A 21,605-nucleotide genomic window follows, 5' to 3' on the forward strand; every position below is an offset into this window, starting at 1 on the left:
TGACCAACCACTAAAGAGGACATGCAACAAACAGGGCTCCTTTATAAAAGATGGGACACCCACTTTGAATGGCAGCCGGGCTAATCTTGGTGTAGTCTCCATAGAAACAAACCAAACACCTAATTATTTCATCCATGATCCACAAAGTTACTAAACCCTAGAGGAAGAGGAGGAGTCTCAGGCAGTGGGGCCCACTGGGGATTTCCCCTGTGCACATGTGGGTCAGTCCGATCTTGTATATTTGTTACTGAGGATCAGAGTTGACAAATAAACTCCCCGTCATTCATTAAAATGTAGAATTATAAAGCAATCACATGAAAATACAGGCAGTGGCAGTGAGAATCTGCTGTATCTGATCACTTTCTATAAAGTCCATTGTTTCAATGACTGGAAATGAAGTATTGAGATGTCCTGTTGCCCATGATCCTCATTTGTTTAATGTCTGTATTTTCTGCTTTATTAATTTATTTTTACCCCAACTGTGTGTGTTTAATTGATTCTTGGAGCATTGAGAATTGTAATGTTCTTGAAGTTGTTTTACTTGTTAAAGTAAAAACCTCAATGTTTTCTTTCTGCTCCTTCTTCACCCCCTTTCATCTGTCCATCTTCTCCTCTTCCAATCATTTCCGGGTGTAACATTTATCTTCCCTCTCTTTGTGTTGTCCTTTTGTCGGTCATTGTGTCATGTCATGTTGTGGTGTCTTGGTGTTGTGTCTCTGTGTGTGCAAACAAAGCTTCTTCTGGCAGTGCCAGCTTGGAGGTGGTGACCCCCTTGCAGGATGTGAGTGTGTGCGCTGGAGAGGCAGCTGTGTTTGAGTGTGTGGTGTCGGGACCCCCGGATCTGGACGTGGACTGGATGTTCCAGGGGAAGTTGCTTCAGCCAGCCCTGCTGGATTGTAAGATGCGTTTCAACGGCAAGCAGTGCCTGCTTCTCCTCAACTCTGTGCATGAAGACGACAGTGGGGTTTACACCTGTAAACTGAGCACGGCAAGAGGTAATTTTCATCTCATATGGCTATTCTCTCACCCCTTTCTGTTCTGTTCCTCTATGTGTTCTTACTCTCAACAGTTACCTTGAATTCCTACAGTCTAGGGGTGGGCAATAACCGTCCCCCCCCAGCTGTTGTAGAACTACACATCCCAGGATGCTCTGCCACAGTTTTGCTATTTGGCCATGCTAAAACTATTGCAAGGCATGATGGGATTTGTAGTTTAACAACAGCTGGAGGGCTGCTTATTGCCCACCCCACCACACGTTTACCTTGTATGTCTTTGCTTTGGCCTTGTGACAACCCAAGCCTGAATACGTCTTTATGCATATGTATAGAGCAAATTGTCAAAAATGCTGTTCAGAGACATATTGGGCCTGATTCAGAGTCGCACACAATTCAGCTGCATCTGTGGTTGCATTGCATGCTGGGAAACAAATCCAAATATTTACATCTATTCAGAGTTGGAGATATCTATGAGGCTGCATCGCCCACATCAAGGTATCCATCTTGACTATCAGTGCAGACTTGCACTGTCCCTATCCTTGGTGCAAGAGATACGGCTAACATCACATGTCTCTCTGCATATGCTCACCTCTGTACAGCCGCAATTTTATCTACATGATGACACGACACCCCCATGTCACACTTATCCTTTGTGCAAATGCCCAGTTGCCATCCAGTCACACCACTAAGCCACAAGTGCAGTTGCAACTGATTGTCCGCAGTTACAGGCTCCAATGCTTGCTTACTTGCTAAGGGTCTATTTACTAATGCCACGTATCCACTAGAGGATATGCTCCATGAGTGGTATTGTCTAGTGTTTGCCCTGTGGTGATGGGCTCATTGTTGTTAACGATATCGTTCAGTGATGTCACCCTCCCTCATATCGTCAGGTTGCCCCGCAAGTACGGACGATGAAAGATATTGTCAATGACCAGCGGGAGCACGCATCTTTGGTCATTGACAGCATACCCACTACACGATATTGCGGATGATGAATGATAACGATATCATTAAAATCGTCCAATTTATCGTGTAGTAGATACGCGGCTTAAGCCGTGGATGGAAATAAAGTGCACTGAGATAAAGTACCAGCCAATCATCTACTAACTGCCATGTCACAGGCTGTGTTTAAAAAATGATAGGAGCTGATTGGCTGGTACTTTATCTCCGTTCACTATATCTCCATCCAATTCTTAGTATATAGACCCCTAATAGTGTCAGTGTACAAAGCAAACTGTATCCAGTCTCAGGGATTGTTGTTTCCGCTGTTAAGAATATTTCTATTTCACTATTTTCAACATAATTGTTATAGTTTAATCCATTCTAATTGATTTTAATTGTCTGGACACAGAGAGTCAAGGTGATTGTCAAAGGTAGTAAGAAACTGACACAGAAATTTAAATCAGGATCTCTAGCATGTCTCTCAATTAATTGTTATATAATATTTACGTAGTGCCCTCAATATTTATATTTATTACCTATGAATGCATGTTAGAGGCCATATATAACAGTTTAACTATATGAAACACATGGTCTACCCTGACGGCCATTTGTGGAATGGACCACTGAGAAGGAGTCACCAGATCTTCATGCAGTGTTTTTGGTTCATTCTCTGTTTTCCCGAGGCTTATATGAATGGACTACACGTATTATCAATGATCAACAATCCCTACACTTCATGTCAGTTTATTGTGTTCAGTACAGACCATCATTCATTATTTCCACTGACATGTCAGTAGTATATTACAAGATACAGGCCTCTTTTGGGCTGTCTAGTTCCCGGTCTGCCATCATGATTGTCAAGGTTGCACATTAGCTTTTCTGCTTTCTTTATTGCATTCTCACTTTCCTCTCTTTTTTTCCCTCTATCCCCCAAATTCTCTTGCCAGATGAGCTGACATGCAGTGCCGTACTGACAGTGCACCCCTCACTGGCTCCTCTCTTCACCAGGAAGATGTCGGATCGGGATGTGATAGAAGGCCGCACAGCCCGGATGGATTGTAAAATCAGTGGCACGCCACCTCCTGTTGTAACATGGACTCATTTTGGTCAGTGGTGTAATCCACAACTTGGCAATCCTTGATCATAGTGTAACTTGGTAACTTTTGCAGAATAACAGTGGTGTAAGATTAGCTCCTAAACTAAAGCAGTACAGATATCGTTTGAGCTATTTACCAATCATATCTCCGTCTTCCCTTTTGTTTATAGTCCTTTTTTATAATGAAGCCAGTAATGAGCTGCAGATCATGTATTTCACATGGAAATTTCTAGAATAAATTCTATTATTAGTATTGTATCCTATAGTTTAGATGTGTACTGTATATTTCATTGTATTTTCTTACGTACCTATAAGATACACCTGTTTTACTTGTATCATTTGACTCAATTTGAAACTTTCCAACAATTGAGATAAATGGTCCATGTAGAGTTTGACTAGTTTTTTTTTTAACACAAGCCCAATAAAGAAATGCACATTTTACATAAATAAAACATAAGCACGTCTAACTCTAAATGAGTCCCTATATGTATCATCTTATACAATGTTTGTTGTGTTTTCCTATTACAGATCATTAGACGATCATAATTGGCTTATTCCATGTTTGTGTTTTGTCATACTATCAGGCCACCCAGTGGAAGAGAATGAGACCATTCATATTGAGAGGGAGCGGGGGCACTATACTCTGCTGATCACCCACGTGTCAAGTGAAGATGAGGGCCAGTACACTGTCACTGCACACAACCAACACGGAGAAGCCGAGTGTTGTGCAGAGCTCTATGTAGAGGAGCCGAGGCTCGCTGCCTCATCACACATGTAAGGACACATGTAACCTCTTTGGAAATGCCACATAGCCTCCAGCAATACTTCCACTATAATAGCTTTCAAAATATAAATCAAACTTTATTTGTTTGAATACACATGGTAAGAAAACACATATAAAGGGGCCTATCCATTAGCAGATCTTTTCAAAAGATGAAAGACAAAAGATTTATCTTTTGAAAATTCCTTGGGCTGCTGTGACAGATACCTGTCATGTACATGACAGTTTTTTTCGAACGACAAACGATTTTGCATGACATCATTCTGGGAGTGGATTTTTTTTTGTTTCTATTCATTTTCATTAAAAAATCGTTCGTCGTTTACCGCGACAGATATTTCTAATATCTGTCAGCGATAAATGATAATTGACCAACATGTTGGAGAGACAAAAGACCAAATTTGTCGGCCCGCAGGAGTGCGCATTTTGATCGTTCAGAGCCTATCCATTAGCAGATAAATTGAACAACTGAGCGATAAATCGTTCATCGTTCAAATTTATCTGCTAATGGATAGGCCCCTTAACTCTTAACTAAATTTAATGGCACAAAAGGGGAGTTCTGTCTATTGTTAAACATACAGCAGTAATAGCAACTTTACAGGTTTAAAGATAAAACAAGTATGAATAGTAAAGTGAATCACTACACAATATAAAATTATATATTCACTCTAAACAGTGAAAATAAAATATCCAAGATTGAGAATAAGAAATTATTCATATATATATATATATATATATATATATATATATATATATATAATAAAATAATTAAAAAAGATCATGATCAAGTGTTTATTCAAATATACTACCGAAAGCCTTAGCTCTCCTGGGGAAAACAATCCAAAATTTACATTGGTAGACAGAATAAAAATAAAATTATTTCGAAAGATACAGACACAACCCAAACTTTAAAAGTATGGTTTGGTCATGAAGAGACAAGTAACCCCCATTTTATGAAGGGGTAACAAATTAAACAGATAAGCTAATATTTAAAAATATGTGAAGAATGTGATTAGATATCAAAGGGTCAATCCAATTACCCAGTAGTCCCCTTGTGAAGCGAGTAAGTGATGCTAAATGCCATACTTATGGTGCCGCCGGACTGGTGGATTTTTGTTTGCAGTCCCATAGGACTGCGTTGAAAAATCTGTGAGTCCAGCATGAGAAGGGGCCGCGAAGGGTGCACGTTCAGGTGCCACTGCCAGCCTTTGTACGCCGTTGCAATGGCAACTCGCCCCCTTCGCATGTAACTGGATTGACCCCTTACATTACAAGTAGTACAGTCATTATGAACTCTATGTATAATTGAAATACAATAACATATTTCATCATGATCTTAGCTAAATATTGCCATCAATTACCCATTGTAATGAGTTTACTAAGGGTAACGATGATAAATGACAGTCACACGATGGAAATCATTTTAATAAAGTTTCATAGGCTTTAAGTTTTTTGTTAAAGGTGTTAAATTGCTTTTTTCAATGTACAAATGCACACATTAAACATGTAAATGTAGTCTGTAATTAAATAAAAAAGCAATAAAATGATTGATTAACCCTTTACATCTTTTGGTATTTGTTCCCCTAACGTAATGTTGCAGAGATGAAAAGCCTATGGGTTAGATTTACTAAGCCCTGGCTTTTGATCCCAAAAATTAAATTGGCAATTATATTAAATACTATTGCAATTAATATTATTGCCAGTTTAACTTTCAGGGTCAAAACTGCAGTTTGCAAAAGCTGCCACTTAGTAAATCTAGCCCATTGTTTCAGTAATAACAGTAATATCTCACAAAATGTACTTCTTTTAGTTCCAAGCTGGAAAAGATGCCTTCCATACCGGAAGAGCCGGAAGTACAGGATAGCGAGGTAGAGGGGGTGCTCATGCCTGATTTCCTGCGCCCGCTACAGGACCAAGATGTAGTGGATTCTCGCGAGGTGCAACTCGAGTGTCAAGTAACTGGTTTACCATATCCCACTATCACCTGGTACCACAATGGGCAGAAGATCCAGAGCACGGAGAACCGCAGGATGACCCAATGTGAGCAATTGTCTTGTAAAAATGTTTCAAGAAGGACCAGAATGGAAGAATGAGGTGTAATAAATGACCAGCTTTTCTTGATTGAAGACACCAAACATATGGAGTCGTGTAGATTTTTGTATCAAATACCATTACATATCATTTCCCTGTCTGTTTATTCTGTGATCATATTAGGTTATTTATATGTAGGAAATAGCAGTCATGTTCATGAGCCCTTAAGCTGCCTTGACATCACACACATACTGTTATACTGAAGGCAATTGGCTTGATACTGCAGAATGAGTGGTCCAAAATGACCCTGGTCCCTGATAGTCGAAATTGGAACCAATCATTATAGGTCTTGTTGGTAATTGACAGTGTCCATAGTTGCTCATTTTCTGACAGCATTGACAGGCCCTGGTCAAATCAAAAGAGAGCGGCTTCTCATCCAGTTTGGCCATTAACATGTGTAACAAGCTTTGGTCCTGGTTTGTATGTGGCCAACATTACTCTTCACATTTGTTCTAATGACAATTATGTACTTTCTTCTAGTAATACAGTACATTCTAACTCATTGCTCTATTATTTCTTGTATTTTAAATAATCACCTATAAAACTAATTTTTAATGGGTTTTTGTGACTTTATTCCGAGTTGTGAAACCCACACTACTCCCTACTGACTTACTCTGTCACTCTTATTTATCATTGTGTCTCTGCGCAGACAAAGACATCCATCGTCTAGTGTTCCCATCAGTAAGCCATTCCCATGCTGGAGTTTACAAGAGCGTGATTTCCAACAAGGTGGGAAAAGCCGCTTGCTATGCTCACCTCTATGTCACAGGTAAGGAATTCATGCTTTAGTTAGAGCACCTGCCTCCCCCTATATCTTCTTTCCCATTATGTAAGTGAGATCTTCCATTTTCCATGGTTTTATTCCAGCAATAATATCTATGAAAGTTGTGTTAGATAATGTGTACGTGTGAGAAATGATCGGTCTGTTATTTGGTGTGTGGTGCTGAGAGCAGAGAAGTCTGAACTCTGAAACTGATACACTCCTACCTGTCTGGGATAATTATGGATTCTCTTTTTTTGTCTACTAATATTAACCCTGTCACATTTGGTCACTTCTGCTTTGTGGGTTCTTTCATTTGTTCATCTCTTTAAATCTACATTTTACATGTGTATTATTTTTCCAGATATGGTACCTACCCCTCCAGATGGTCCCCCCATCGTTACTTCTGTAACCGGAAAAATAATCAAGCTCAGATGGAATCCCCCCAAATGGCTGGATCCGGCTATAGGTATAAATGTTTGTCTGTTAGTTAGTCCCTATAAGCACAGTACAACCACACAAGTTCCTGATGGTCACAGTTACGCTCCAAATCGCAAGAAAAATACATAATATATAAGTAGCAAATAAGTCGAGATGTGTGCCAGTCAGCATATTCACCTGGTTTAAGCCAGACACACGTCTTTGACATTTACACCCATTAACATTCATGTTATTCACCATTTATTTTATGTGTAGCAAAAGTAATCAATAATAAGCATCAATAACACTGTTAAACCATTGGTAATACAGTAGACACAACTCCCCATCTAGTGTACACATTACAAAAAGGTTTATTTAATCATAGACAAGTCCCACCTATCCAGACAGGTTTAAGTGGCATAGTCACAGAAATCTGTTTGGGTACATACAGTATGTGTGCAACCACTGCTCTGGGCATGCACAGAGAGAATTCAATCAATCACTGGTATTGCGTTTTACATTGTGTCAGTGACCATGCAGTTACACATTTTGCACCACATTGCACATAGATGGCTGTAATCCAGATGTTCCCATACGTGGTCCTCAAGGCACCCCAACAACTCAGGTTTTAGAGATATCCATGGTTGAGCACAGTTGGTTACATCAAATTGACTGAGGTACTAATTAAGTCACCTATGGTCAAGCATGGATAGCCTTAAAACCTGGACTGTTTTCTGGCATTTAGGAGCAAATTGCTGATCATCATTTACTCCAATACGTTACCAGATTTTCATTCCAACCAATCAACTAGTTGGCTGGTTGGACAGATAATCTTTAGATGTGTGGCCAGCTTTAGGGTACCTTGAGGTCCGAGTTTGGGAACGTTTGCTGTAATCTGTATGTTTCGGGGCAGTCACAGTAGTTGCTTGATAGCACAGCGTTTGCGATGTGTATGGATTTCTGCAAAATGACAGAAATAAAGTTTGATATAACTCTAAAATATTGTGCCATTAATTTTCAATTTGATCCTGAGCTTAACACCCTCCTCCATCTTGACAGTATTGTGATTCCACTTTGTACTGTCGTGGTAGATGGGTTGGCTTCATATGAGAAGACTTTGGGTCACACATTTGGGTACTTGCATTATTTATTTTTCTATTCACATTCAATAAGGTATCCATCTGAAATTGACCCAATAATGTTGCAATGCCAGTTCATGATCATCATTATATTAATATACAGTAATTATTAACAACATAGTATAAGATGATGCTATCAGCCTGTATGTACAGTCAACTACAAAAGATACAATGAACCAGAATGGATATCTTGGGTTTTGTGCCAGGACTGGTACATTTGTGGCATCCTTTAGAAAACAGTAAAGGTCTTCATTAGTGATGCCAAAGTTAAACTAGTCGTGAATATTTAGCATTCAGGTCTTATATAGTTCTTTGTGCTTTGTCATTCCACAGACCCGGCTGAGCTCACATACTCAGTGCAGCAGCAGGCGGTAGGCTCTCCTCAGTGGACAGTCATTGCTAGCAATCTGAAGGACACCCACTTCTGTGTCAGAGCTTTGACCAAGGAGCACCAATACCTGTTCCGCGTGGTCACATTCACTGCGACCTCACACAGTAAACCATCCCCGCCCAGTGAGAGCATCAGACTTCTAGACCGAGGTGAGTGGTAGTGTGATGGAGGAAGAGGCTACACGTATGCAAAATATAACAGCGTGTACGCACAAATGTGCAGTTGCAGGTGAGGCACACTGTATCAGAAATGTCTTGGAAAAGTGCTGGGAGGTGGCTAAACAGACACACGGAGATGGTTTTTCTTATGGGGGTGTCGCAGTTTGTTAGCATACACTTTCACTTTTGAGGCCATATTCGGACAGAAAATCTGTACCTGGCATGGGGCTACTGCAATTTTCGATGGTGCAACCGATAGTGGCATCTAAAGAGGCACCAGGCAGATTTACAGTGTCTGCAGATGTTCATAGTGGGCATCTCAGTTCTTGCTCATTCATACGCACTGATGTGCACCAGGGAAGGGCTTGGTAGCATCATTTGCATAAAGATGCAGAAGGTCGGTCTTCATTACGCATCTGCAGCCGCATCTGCGTCCACCTTTGAATCAGGACCAAACTGTGCGATGTGTGAATAACGTTTATATTTAAGTGTAGCTAGCTACAGTAACAGAAAACACCACTATAAAATACCTTACCAGGGCATCTATTCATACTTTGTACAGGAAATTGATTAGTGGATATTTTATACTGAATTAAATGAGTGGAGCCAAATCCACTACCCCTTCCTAAAAACTCCACTGATTTAAAGTTTTCTTGATTTATGGGAGACACTAACAGCAGTGGCGTTACTAGGATTGGTGAGACACAAGGATTGGTGAGACACAATGGATTGGTAGGATTGACACAATGTAGACACAATGGGTAGACACAATGGTTACTAGGATTGGCGTTGCTAGGATTGGTGAGACACAATGCTCTGTACTCACCCTGTCACCATGCCTATGGTCCTCTCTGCGTGCACTTGCTAAAAGGGAAGTGGCCTTGTGCCAACGAAGCCACGCCCCTTGATGTATGACTTAATGGGAGAGTGACCATGTGTCACGCCCCCATTTCCGTCATGTTGGGGTCTTTCCCAGCGCTCCAGGAGCCGCTGGGCAGCCCCCTGCCTCTTTCCCATCACTTCTGCTTATCGATGACACCATCCGAGGGGATGAGACCAAAATAACAGAGGAACTCTGCTATTTTTAGTGTCACTCCCTTGGATGGTGTCACCCGCTGCGGCCCTCACCCCCTAGTGACACCACTGACTAACAGATAAGGAGTGGCAATGTCAGCTATACCGTCAGTTTATTTATTGCTCCAAATCAGTGACACAGTGGCACAGAAATTCCAATGTGCAGCTTACTATACATACTGTATGTTTTTTCAATAAACAAAACTGGTCTTATGCGAGGATAATGAAATGATTGAATCTTTATTACAACATGTCCATATGGAATACTGTTACGTTGTGTTTATTTTATCAAGATAAGAGAATTAACCTCCATTATAAGACGAAGAGACTGAAAGTAGACTTAACAATTTATTTACCAGGCCTAGAAGAGAATAAAAAGATAGATGCGTGTAAAGGCCCCCACACACAGAGCGATATAGCAGCCGATCCGATGGATTGAAACAATATCGCAGCGATATCGTTCCGTGTGTGTGTGCGCTCCTGTGAGGCCTTTCTGTCTGCACAAGAGATCGGGAGAATCGACGGACGATCTCGTGCTAGACTATGCGGGGGGAAAGGGGGGGGCAGATTATCAGGCAGTCGGGCAGCGGATCGCTCCGTTTGTGGGGACCGTCCAATATGTCTGCCATCGGATTGTACATTGCATCGTGTGGGGGTCATCGTTCTGATCGCACCCTCCCCTGCACATAGAAGTTTCTTGCAGTTTTTTTATTTGCGGGGGGGGGGGGCGTGGCAATGTAAAAAGTTAAATCCAATGCAAGGCGTGTGCTGAAAATAATTATGTCTATAGCAACATGCCAGTGGTGGTTCATAAAATGATAGATTTGCAATGCTGTTACAGGTCCTTACCAGAAGGAGGCGCCAGTCATCCAAGATCGCCCTGAGCTCCTCTATATGGTAGAGAATCAACTCTTGTGTGTCACCGTGATGCTGAATCATGTTGAGGCCAGAGTCACCTGGCAGAGGTAACAACCTAAAATCCCACTAGCCCAGTTGCCAGCCACATGACACCAGCCCTGTAGATTTACAGACCTATACACTTCACAATGGCATAGACCTGAAAATTCTTGAAATATTCCTCACATAAATACATTATATTCTGTCCTTGAATGTAATTTAAATATTTCATCCTACTACACAAAAGTTTGTTTAAACATGGGCATAGAGTAAGGCATGTCCTGCCCTGAACCCACATGTAGCAGGATCACTTCATTTGGCTGAGTAATACCGACAGAAGGAACCACATTTGTGACATCTGCAGTCACTGCTATCTTGATATGTGCACCCCTTATGTGCAAATTATAATTATTATTATTATTATTTATTTATATGGCGCCACAAGTGTTCCACAGCGCCTTACATAGTACATAAACAAATAAGTGACTGGTAACTTTCAGTACAATACAATACAATACAGGACAAGGACATGGATAATATACATTGTTACATTAGTGACCATAACACCCATATAAGTAACAGAGTATAAGCTACCAAGTGTTAGGTGCCCTAGTGGGGAGTAAGGAGTAGATAAAAGTAAAGAGAAGCACCAGAGGGTGGCAGGAAGCATGCATTCGTATGATAGATAAAAAGAGCATGGATGACAGAAACTATGAATATAAAGTCAGGATCTAATTCTTTGGTTTTGCAAATAAACATTCCCTAAACAAAGCCTGTGCATAATTATAAACACAAGTCCTTCTCCCTAGAGCAGGCACGATTCTGCGCCACGTGGTAGGTGTGTGTGAGATGAGTATGCCTGACGATTACCAGCACTCACTCACAATCTTCAGTCCCAACAAGTCTTATCTCGGGCAGCTGATATTTGAAGCCAGAAACCAGTATGGAGCCGACCGCTGCACCATATGCATAGAGATGGCAGGTACCAATGATGTCTACACTATTCTAACTTATAGCTTTCTCTGGCAGGAAAATGTGTGATAGAACAGCCTTTGTACACTGCTATTGTGTCCAATAAATTGCTAGATGGCAATAGGTCGCCTTTTTTCTATCCATTGTCAGTTACAGTTTGTTACATTTGTCTCCTTTCTGCAGAGATTCCGCGTTTTGATTCAATCATGGAAGACATAGAGATTGGGGCTGGAGAAACTGCTCGCTTTGTAGTGGTGGTGGAAGGAAAACCTGTTCCAGACATCATGTGGTACAAGGTTTGTTATCATGTCTGCCAGTCCTACCGTTATCTTCATCATTCTCCATGTTCTCTGATTCCTGGTAAGTCTTTATTCATTCATTTCTCTAGGATGGGGAACTGTTGGTGGAAAGTGGCCACTTTAACTTTGTGTACGATGATGCTGAATGCTCTCTGGTAATTCTGAACACCTCACCTGAAGACTCAGGGGTGTATACCTGCACTGCCCGTAATGTGGCAGGCGAGCTTTCTTGCAAGGCAGAACTACAGGTGTGCATAGGTAAGAAACACTTCATTTTACCATTCTCATGTACAGTACGTTAAGAATGAGGGAGAAAAGTTTTAAAAAGTGCTCATAAAACACGGGGTGGTACGGGATGCCGATCTGAAAGACAATAAAGCAAGGTCATACCAAACTTCTAACATGCTCATATCATCAAATGAGCCACAGTAATTAGCATTAAAAATAACATGCTGCAAACACACATTCTACCACAGAGCTGGGAAAATGCCAGTTTAATAAGATTATACAGGAATTTATATTTACCTGTATTCTCAGCTTTTATTGTCCCCTTTTCACTTTTTGCCAATATATACAGAAGCCCCTCACTCACACCCACCGTACTTTGCTAAGTGTTACCCAGTGACAACAGTGCAGAGTGAAATTGATGCAATCCACTGAACCATTAGCATTTATATTTATGTAATTGGAGAACTCATGTGGTACAATGACAAAGGGCTACATTATCTAGCAACAGATGTGGGCCAGCCAGGTGCTGTCCAGGTCTTGTTTAACTGCAAATCTCAAAATGCCCTGCCAACCTGAGGCTGCTACATGACTCCCAAAGGCTGGTAGGATGTGCAGTTACTGTAACAGGAGTGGATTAAGTGTATTTATATGCTACAGCTGACATAGAAGATAACACTCAGACAGACAAAGTGCTCCAGTATTTAAGAAGTGAAGGAGTTTATCAGACAGAATAATTTTAGCAACTGACGTGAGAAAATCTTGAAACATTTTCCCTGCACTATGTGTATTTTGCTGCTGACCCTCATTGCAATATGTGACATTCTGTATTTCAGATGCATAAGTGAATATTACTGAGTACCCTACAATTGCTAATATTTATTTATTACCAGTTGTTACCAGTTATTTATATAGCACACACATATTCTGCAGTGCTTTACACAGAATATTTGACCATTCCCTTACCCAGTGGAGCTTACAATCCATTTTCCCTACTACATGTATACACGCACACCACTGGCGTCACTAGGGGGGTGCGGGCCGCACTGGGTGACACCATCCAAGGGGGTGACACCAAAATAGCAGAGCTGCTCTGCTATTTTGGTGTCACCCCGTCGGATGATGTCACCGTGACATGGAGAGAGGAAGGGGAGAGGTTGTGGGCTGCCCCAGCAGCTGCAGGAGCGCTGGGGTAGCCCACTGTGTGCTGAGAACGGGAGGCATTAACGCCTGACGGATCGGCACACATAGGGGGCGTGGCTTCACAGGCAAAGCCACACCCCCTTTCATGAAGCCTATGGCGCGCAAAGCATTTCAGTCCTGCCGCATCGGGTGTCACAGAGGTAAGTGACGCCTCTGACGCACACACATGCACACTAGGGTTAATTTTTGTCAGTAGCCAAATAACCTACTAGTATATATAACAGTGTGGGAGTACCCAGAGGAAACCCACGCAAAGACAGAGAGAATGTACAAACTCCACACAGTTAGGGCTGTGGTGGGAATTGAACCTAAAAACTCAGTGCTGTGAGGCAGTAATCAGGAACAGTTACACCATCCGTGCTGTCAATGTACCCAAAGCTTCCAACATTTCTGATTGGAAAATTGAGACAATTTAGGTCAAGTCTGATCCAGGAAAGCCACAACATTTAGGGAGATGGGTCACCCTTTCTATAGAAGGTACGGTATGTTACTTTTGGATGTTGAAAATTGTGATTGCCCCGCAAAAATCAGGCCTTCTGTGTCCTCCTAAGCATATAGCAGCACTTCTACACAATAAGGGTCTGACTGAGGGCCTTATTCAGAGCCGGACGCTGAATCTGAATCAGGGCCGTCAAGACCATCGCGACCATCAGGCTTGCGACGAGACCCTGCGGTATGGTCTCGCTGCCGCAAGCCCATTAGTGCTTTTGGCTCTATCAGAGCCAAAAGCACTCCCACTGACATCACTAGTGATATCAGTGGGGCCGGCCCCAGATGGTAGGTGTTCCCATGGGAACGCCTCCGTCTGGGCAGCAACGCCCCCGGCACGCCCACCAAAGGGGGCGTGCTGTCACTCACCATCGACAGCACGCCCCCTTTGGTGCAAGACCCATAGCGACAGCTTGGCCGCCGCTATTCGGGTCTCGCGCATGCGCACGATGAGCTCCCTCCGTCGTGCGCATGCGCACTAGGGCACAATCGACCCGCTTGCGAGCGCTCTGCGCTCGCGAACGGGTCTGAATCAGGCCCTGAGTCAGATGCAATGTGGTTGTACAGTATATGCAGGTAGTCAGGGAAGTTTGATTTACTACCTTAGGATCCATGCAGCTTTGCCCAGCCCACTGTTCTTTGCCCAAAGCCGCAAAAGTCATCATTAGTATCAGCACTTGCACCAGCCATATACAAGGTGCAAGGGATCCATCAGAAACAGGCTTCCCGTCTCCATACACACGACTCAGAATAGCAGAGACCTCTAAATACACTCCCACAGACTCTCCCACAGTCAGGGCAGTTCTGTGCGATTGCATGTTGCCAGCCAGTTCCCGCTCCGAAATGCCCATTTCATGAAAAGACAGATCTGGCAAAGATCCGTCCGACGCAGAATAGGACAGAGATACGCGCAAATTCTAAAACTCGCCATTTGCACATAGATCCAACCTGCGCAGAATCAGCCCCTATGTGACTGGTGCAGAGGTAGGAGCAATATGCGTAGAAATTACTCTAAAAAAAGAGCACCGAAACAGTGTGTGTGAGGTTATCCACATCTCAGAATGGGTCCAGCTCGGCTCCAGCAGCACATGTGTCTGGTATACTATCGACATCTCAGAATGGGTCCAGCTCGGGATCCAGCAGCACATGTGTCTGGTATACTATCCACATCTCAGAATGGGTCCAGCTCGGCCCCAGCAGCACATGTGTCTGGTATACTATCCACATCTCAGAATGGGTCCAGCTCGGGATCCAGCAGCACATGTGTCTGGTATACTATCCACATCTCAGAATGGGTCCAGCTCAGCCCCAGCAGCACATGTGTCTAGTATACTATCCACATCTCAGAATGGGTCCAGCTCGGCCCCAGCAGCACATGTGTCTGGTATACTATCCACATCTCAGAATGGGTCCAGCTCAGCCCCAGCAGCACATGTGTCTGGTATACTATCCACATCTCAGAATGGGTCCAGCTCGGCCCCAGCAGCACATGTGTCTGGTATACTATCCACATCTCTGAATGGGTCCAGCTCAGCCCCAGCAGCACATGTGTCTGGTATACTATCGACATCTCAGAATGGGTCCAGCTCGGCCCCAGCAGCACATGTGTCTGGTATACTATCCACATCTCAGAATGGGTCCAGCTCGGGATCCAGCAGCACATGTGTCTGGTATACTATCCACATCTCAGAATGGGTCCAGCTCGGCCCCAGCATCACATGTGTCTGGTATACTATCCACATCTCAGAATGGGTCCAGCTCGGGATCCAGCAGCACATGTGTCTGGTATACTATCCACATCTCAGAATGGGTCCAGCTCAGCCCCAGCAGCACATGTGTCTAGTATACTATCCACATCTCAGAATGGGTCCAGCTCGGCCCCAGCAGCACATGTGTCTGGTATACTATCCACATCTCAGAATGGGTCCAGCTCGGGATCCAGCAGCACATGTGTCTGGTATAATATCCACATCTCAGAATGGGTCCAGCTCGGCCCCAGCAGCACATGTGTCTGGTATACTATCCACATCTCAGAATGGGTCCAGCTCGGCCCCAGCAGCACATGTGTCTGGTATACTATCGACATCTCAGAATGGGTCCAGCTCGGGATCCAGCAGCACATGTGTCTGGTATACTATCCACATCTCAGAATGGGTCCAGCTCGGCCCCAGCAGCACATGTGTCTGGTATACTATCCACATCTCAGAATGGGTCCAGCTCGGGATCCAGCAGCACATGTGTCTGGTATACTATCCACATCTCAGAATGGGTCCAGCTCAGCCCCAGCAGCACATGTGTCTAGTATACTATCCACATCTCAGAATGGGTCCAGCTCGGCCCCAGCAGCACATGTGTCTGGTATACTATCCACATCTCAGAATGGGTCCAGCTCAGCCCCAGCAGCACATGTGTCTGGTATACTATCCACATCTCAGAATGGGTCCAGCTCAGCCCCAGCAGCACATGTGTCTGGTATACTATCCACATCTCAGAATGGGTCCAGCTCGGCCCCAGCAGCACATGTGTCTGGTATACTGTCGACATCTCAGAATGGGTCCAGCTCGGGATCCAGCAGCACATGTGTCTGGTATACTATCCACATCTCAGAATGGGTCCAGCTCAGCCCCAGCAGCACATGTGTCTGGTATACTATCCACATCTCAGAATGGGTCCAGCTCGGGATCCAGCAGCACATGTGTCTGGTATACTATCCACATCTCAGAATGGGTCCAGCTCAGCCCCAGCAGCACATGTGTCTAGTATACTATCCACATCTCAGAATGGGTCCAGCTCGGCCCCAGCAGCACATGTGTCTGGTATACTATCCACATCTCAGAATGGTTCCAGCTCGGGATCCAGCAGCACATGTGTCTGGTATAATATCCACATCTCAGAATGGGTCCAGCTCGGCCCCAGCAGCACATGTGTCTGGTATAATATCCACATCTCAGAATGGGTCCAGCTCGGCCCCAGCAGCACATGTGTCTGGTATACTATCCACATCTCAGAATGGGTCCAGCTCAGCACCAGCAGCACATGTGTCTGGTATACTATCCACATCTCAGAATGGGTCCAGCTCGGCCCCAGCAGCACATGTGTCTGGTATACTATCCACATCTCAGAATGGGTCCAGCTCGGCCCCAGCAGCACATGTGTCTGGTATACTATCCACATCTCAAAATGGGTCCAGCTCGGCACCAGCAGCACATGTGTCTGGTATACTATCCACATTTCAGAATGGGTCCAGCTCGGCCCCAGCAGCACATGTGTCTGGTATACTATCCACATCTCAGAATGGGTCCAGCTCGGCACCAGCAGCACATGTGTCTGGTATACTATCCACATCTCAGAATGGGTCCAGCTCGGCCCCAGCAGCACATGTGTCTGGTATACTATCCACATCTCAGAATGGGTCCAGCTCGGGATCCAGCAGCACATGTGTCTGGTATACTATCCACATCTCAGAATGGGTCCAGCTCGGCACCAGCAGCACATGTGTCTGGTATACTATCCACATCTCAGAATGGGTCCAGCTCGGCACCAGCAGCACATGTGTCTGGTATACTATCTACATCTCAGAATGGGTTCAGCTCGGCCCCAGCAGCACATGTGTCTGGTATACTATCCACATCTCAGAATGGGTCCAGCTCGGCACCAGCAGCACACGTGTCTGGTATACTATCCACATCTCAGAATGGGTTCAGCTCGGCACCAGCAGCACATGTGTCTAGTATACTATCCACATCTCAGAATGGGTCCAGCTCAGCCCCAGCAGCACATGTGTCTGGTATACTACAAGTCATTATCATGATCTTAAGCAATAAGATAGGCCTCATTTCTGCAGGTCTGCATGAGCCACAATTCTATAAACGGGATGGGTATGGGATGCCGGCACTCAGGAACCCGGCGGTCAGAATCCCGGTGCGGGCATCCCGTCCAGATTACAATTCCGACGGCTCTAGGTAAGTAACCCTAACCTAACCAGCCCTCCCCAGTGCCTGACCCTAAACTCCCCCGCTCATGCCCAAACCTAACCTCCCCGCATTCTAAACCTAACCCTCCTTAGTGCCTAACCCTAACCCTCCCCTAGTGTCTAACCCTTCCCCTAACCCCGCTACCTACCTTAGGGATCCCAGAAGTCGGGATGACGGCGCCGGTATTCTGATAAGTGTTGGGATTCCGGCGCCTGCCTTCTGAACACCGGAATCCCTGCTGTTGGGATTCTGAACGTATCCAGTATAAATATAAATATAAGTGTATATGCATTTACCATCGTCAGATTGGTAAGATTTGGCCAACCCATCGTCCTAGTGTGTACCCAACATTACATAAAGCAGTCTGAGAGAAGACAAGTATTCTAATAATGGGGCACACATTAACTGTCGTGAACATTTAAAATATAACCCTTTTGGTAATAACTAAACTGCAAAATATAAAAACATAGGTGATGAAATATAAGAAAATGATAATATGGAAAATGTGTAACTGGTAAAAGATGATGAGTCTTACTGGCATCTAGGAGCAAGTTATAATCTCACATTCCTCCTAAACTAGGAGAATAATTATTACCCTAACGAGTATTAGGAATATAAAAAGCAGACTATATTGGTGACCAGTGTCTAGATTAGAACATAATCAATACAGAGACAATTCTCATATTTAGACTTTCACTGGTATTATGCACTGAGGAATAACTTGGAAGGTCAGGCACAATGTATTGTAGTAAGCAGGTAATAACAATTAGTAATAAATAATATGGCAATAATATTGCTTAGAAACTGAAATTGGCAGTATAAATTAATGGAAGACAGCTATAAAAATAAGTTTTATGTAATTAGCTAGCCATAATACACTTACACTTACAAAAGTACTGTAATTAAAACTGTTAATTAATTTCTCTTTAATGGGAGAATGCGGGATGCCGGCACTCGGAATCCCGATGGTCAGAATCCTGACGCCGGCATTCCCACGGAGTTAGGATAATGACACCTGTCGGTAAGTATCCTAACTTTGACCCTAACTCTCCCTCCCACACCCTAAACCTAACCTCCCCCTAGTGCCTAACCTTAACCCTCCCCCCTTAGTTCTAACCCTCCCCCTAGTGCCTAACCGTTACCCTCCCTCCCAGAGCCAAACCCTCCCCCTAGTGCCTAACCCTAACCCTCCCACTAACCCCACTACTTACTGTCAGGATGCCAGCTCCGGGATTCTGACAGGTGTTGGGATTGCGGCACCGGCATTTTGAGCACCGGCATCCCAACAGCCGGGATTATAATTACATCCCTTTGAAATTTACCAAATAGAGCCCAATTTATGAGAGTCTTTAATGTTTATTAGGTTTCTTATTTGTGTATCAAAAACAAGATAAATTTAATGACAAATGCTGAATAATTAGCAAGACTCTTGCCCAGATTTAAATCCAGCTAATTTGTCAATTCATAACAAAGTAACAACACCTGTGTAAGTTAAGTATGGTTACACACATAAACATTGTCACACATATAAACACTGGTTACAGTTTTCTCGGACAATACAGCACATGTAGGTGTAATCTGTAAAAATACATCACCTGTCTGTATACAAAGCACAAAGGAACTTGGTGTGGGAAAAGCTGTGGCTGCCGTGTTGTAGTGCTTCATATACAGATACATGCTCAGGTGCACACAGATGTACAAGTGTCACATATCGAATGAATCAGCACAGTCTACTGGTGCATCCCAGTCACATCACATTGCAACTAAGATGCATTTTGTGGCAAATACTGTAACATGCAAAAAAGATGTCCGGAGCTAGCAGAGTGGCACAGGTCCTGGCGCACCGAGAGGGACTGTTTGGCGCAACTGCAGCAATAATGTATGAGGAAAGATCTATATAAGAGTGTTATTTTAGCTGAATATAATATCCACCAGGATTTCTTATGGTTACTGGGCTAAATGGCAATCACATAATGCCCTTTGATTTAAAATAATATGAAAAAAAACCAAAAAGAAAATAAATTTAGATATAATTCTTGTTATTATTGACAACAATAACAAGGTCCTGAGGTACTGTAGCATCATGCAGGGACAGAGGAGGATCCACACTGGGATTAACCTGGACTGCTAATATTGGATTCTGTTTTTTACAGAGGAGCCAGGGGCCAGGTCAGCATTGGAGGAATCGGATGGGCTGAAATCTCGTAGACTTACTGATCACTACACCATTCACAAAGAGATTGGAAGGTAAGTTTGTTTCTGTATAAATGTTCATGTGTTTCTTAATGGTGTTAAGAAGGGGAATTTAGGACTTACTGTATTTAGAGTTGCATGTAAGTGCATCACAGAGAGGAGATGTAGCTGGCTACTTGGTGGGGGCGGGCTTCTCGTCATTAGGTGCTTATTTCCCGGTCCGTATGAAAGAGATGGGGCTTATTGATGCAATTGCATAATTTTAGCCTCACCCCTCCCTACAGACTGCGATTTCTGGTGGTATTATCTCCCCATCCTGCACACTGGGTGGGATGTGGGAGATTCGGCCACTCTGCTAGGGGGGCGAGGGACTGCCCGAAAAATCGGGAGCCTCCCGCACCGTCCGGGAGAGTAAGCAAGTATGGGTAATGCATTGTAATTTTCTGTTTTGCATAAAAGTTATCTTACTGTGCATGGACATATATTGCCTTCGTAATTTAGACTTGTATGTATCTTACACCTGCAGCACCATAACGCTACTGGAGAATCGGATTGTAGACTTTCAAGCAGGGACATAACTAGTCATGTGTGTGCCCCATAGTAATATTTGTAAGGGCCCTATGTACTGCCCATAGGCAAAAATAATTGACAGCCTCCTCAGCTATGGACCCCAAAGCAGCTGCATCCACTGCACCTATGGCAGATACGCCCTTGCTTCATACTTGCCGGCTTTTACTCTGCCCTCCCGGGAGAAGCCTGGGGAGAGGCAACAGCCAGGCAGTGATGGGGACGGGGCCTGACCTATTGCATCATTATGCCCCGCCTCCTCGAGGCAAAATGCCCACGAATCACGCATATTTTAATAGGGGCGGGGCCATATGACCCACTTATACTAGAATCGTGTCATTAAGCCCCGCCCCCTAACGACAGACCGTGGATCTCAGGTAAGTTTCTCCCCATTCTTGCTTTCAAGTGTAATTGTGGTACAGTGCAGTTAGGCAAATACAATCTGAGCCCACCTCTCAGGGTCCTACTTGGGGTTGCAAGCCTTTAGAGGTTAATCGTCTGCATATCTATAAGCCTTGTGCAAGTTAACATGTTTATAATGATGATTAATATATGTTTGCTCCAAAAACATCTATATACCAAATATGTTTATAAGGGTGACTTTCACCTCTTTCCTCTTGTGCTTATCCTTTCTTTACTTATATTATCTGCTCTATACTCAAAAGCACCTAACCCGTGACTTTTGCCATCCTGCTTCTGTTGCAGCAGTGTTTATATACCATGTACTTGTCTTGTAGTGTCTTAAACTGTATGACACTGTTTTCTTGTTCTGCTCAACTGTTTATGTACTATGTCTATGTACTATGTTTGTGCACTTTGTTTATGTACTATGTAAGGCGCTGCGGAACCCTTGTGGCGCCATATAAATAAAGGATAATAATAATAATAATAATAATAATAATAATAATAATATCTTAGGCATAGACACATCTACAGTATGTA

General features: G+C 43.6%; 1 protein-coding gene across 4 annotated transcripts in view; it reads left to right on the plus strand.

Moving 5' to 3' along the window:
- SPEG (striated muscle enriched protein kinase) overlaps positions 1-21,605 on the plus strand; it is a 246,545-nt gene that overhangs the window by 155,386 nt on the left and 69,554 nt on the right. For all 4 annotated transcript variants that reach the window (XM_088472324.1, XM_088472326.1, XM_088472327.1 and 1 more), the window contains 12 exons: positions 735-995; positions 2,885-3,043; positions 3,618-3,807; positions 5,622-5,851; positions 6,552-6,671; positions 7,027-7,131; positions 8,555-8,761; positions 10,686-10,809; positions 11,551-11,723; positions 11,897-12,009; positions 12,102-12,270; positions 20,057-20,150. In XM_088472324.1, coding sequence (XP_088328450.1) covers positions 735-995; positions 2,885-3,043; positions 3,618-3,807; positions 5,622-5,851; positions 6,552-6,671; positions 7,027-7,131; positions 8,555-8,761; positions 10,686-10,809; positions 11,551-11,723; positions 11,897-12,009; positions 12,102-12,270; positions 20,057-20,150 — 1,945 coding nt within the window. The remainder of the gene's footprint in view (positions 1-734; positions 996-2,884; positions 3,044-3,617; positions 3,808-5,621; positions 5,852-6,551; positions 6,672-7,026; positions 7,132-8,554; positions 8,762-10,685; positions 10,810-11,550; positions 11,724-11,896; positions 12,010-12,101; positions 12,271-20,056; positions 20,151-21,605) is intronic.

The sequence above is a fragment of the Taudactylus pleione genome, unplaced genomic scaffold (genome assembly GCF_031769625.1).
Source record: "Taudactylus pleione unplaced genomic scaffold, aTauple2 ptg000122l, whole genome shotgun sequence".
Classification (NCBI taxonomy): domain Eukaryota; kingdom Metazoa; phylum Chordata; class Amphibia; order Anura; family Myobatrachidae; genus Taudactylus; species Taudactylus pleione.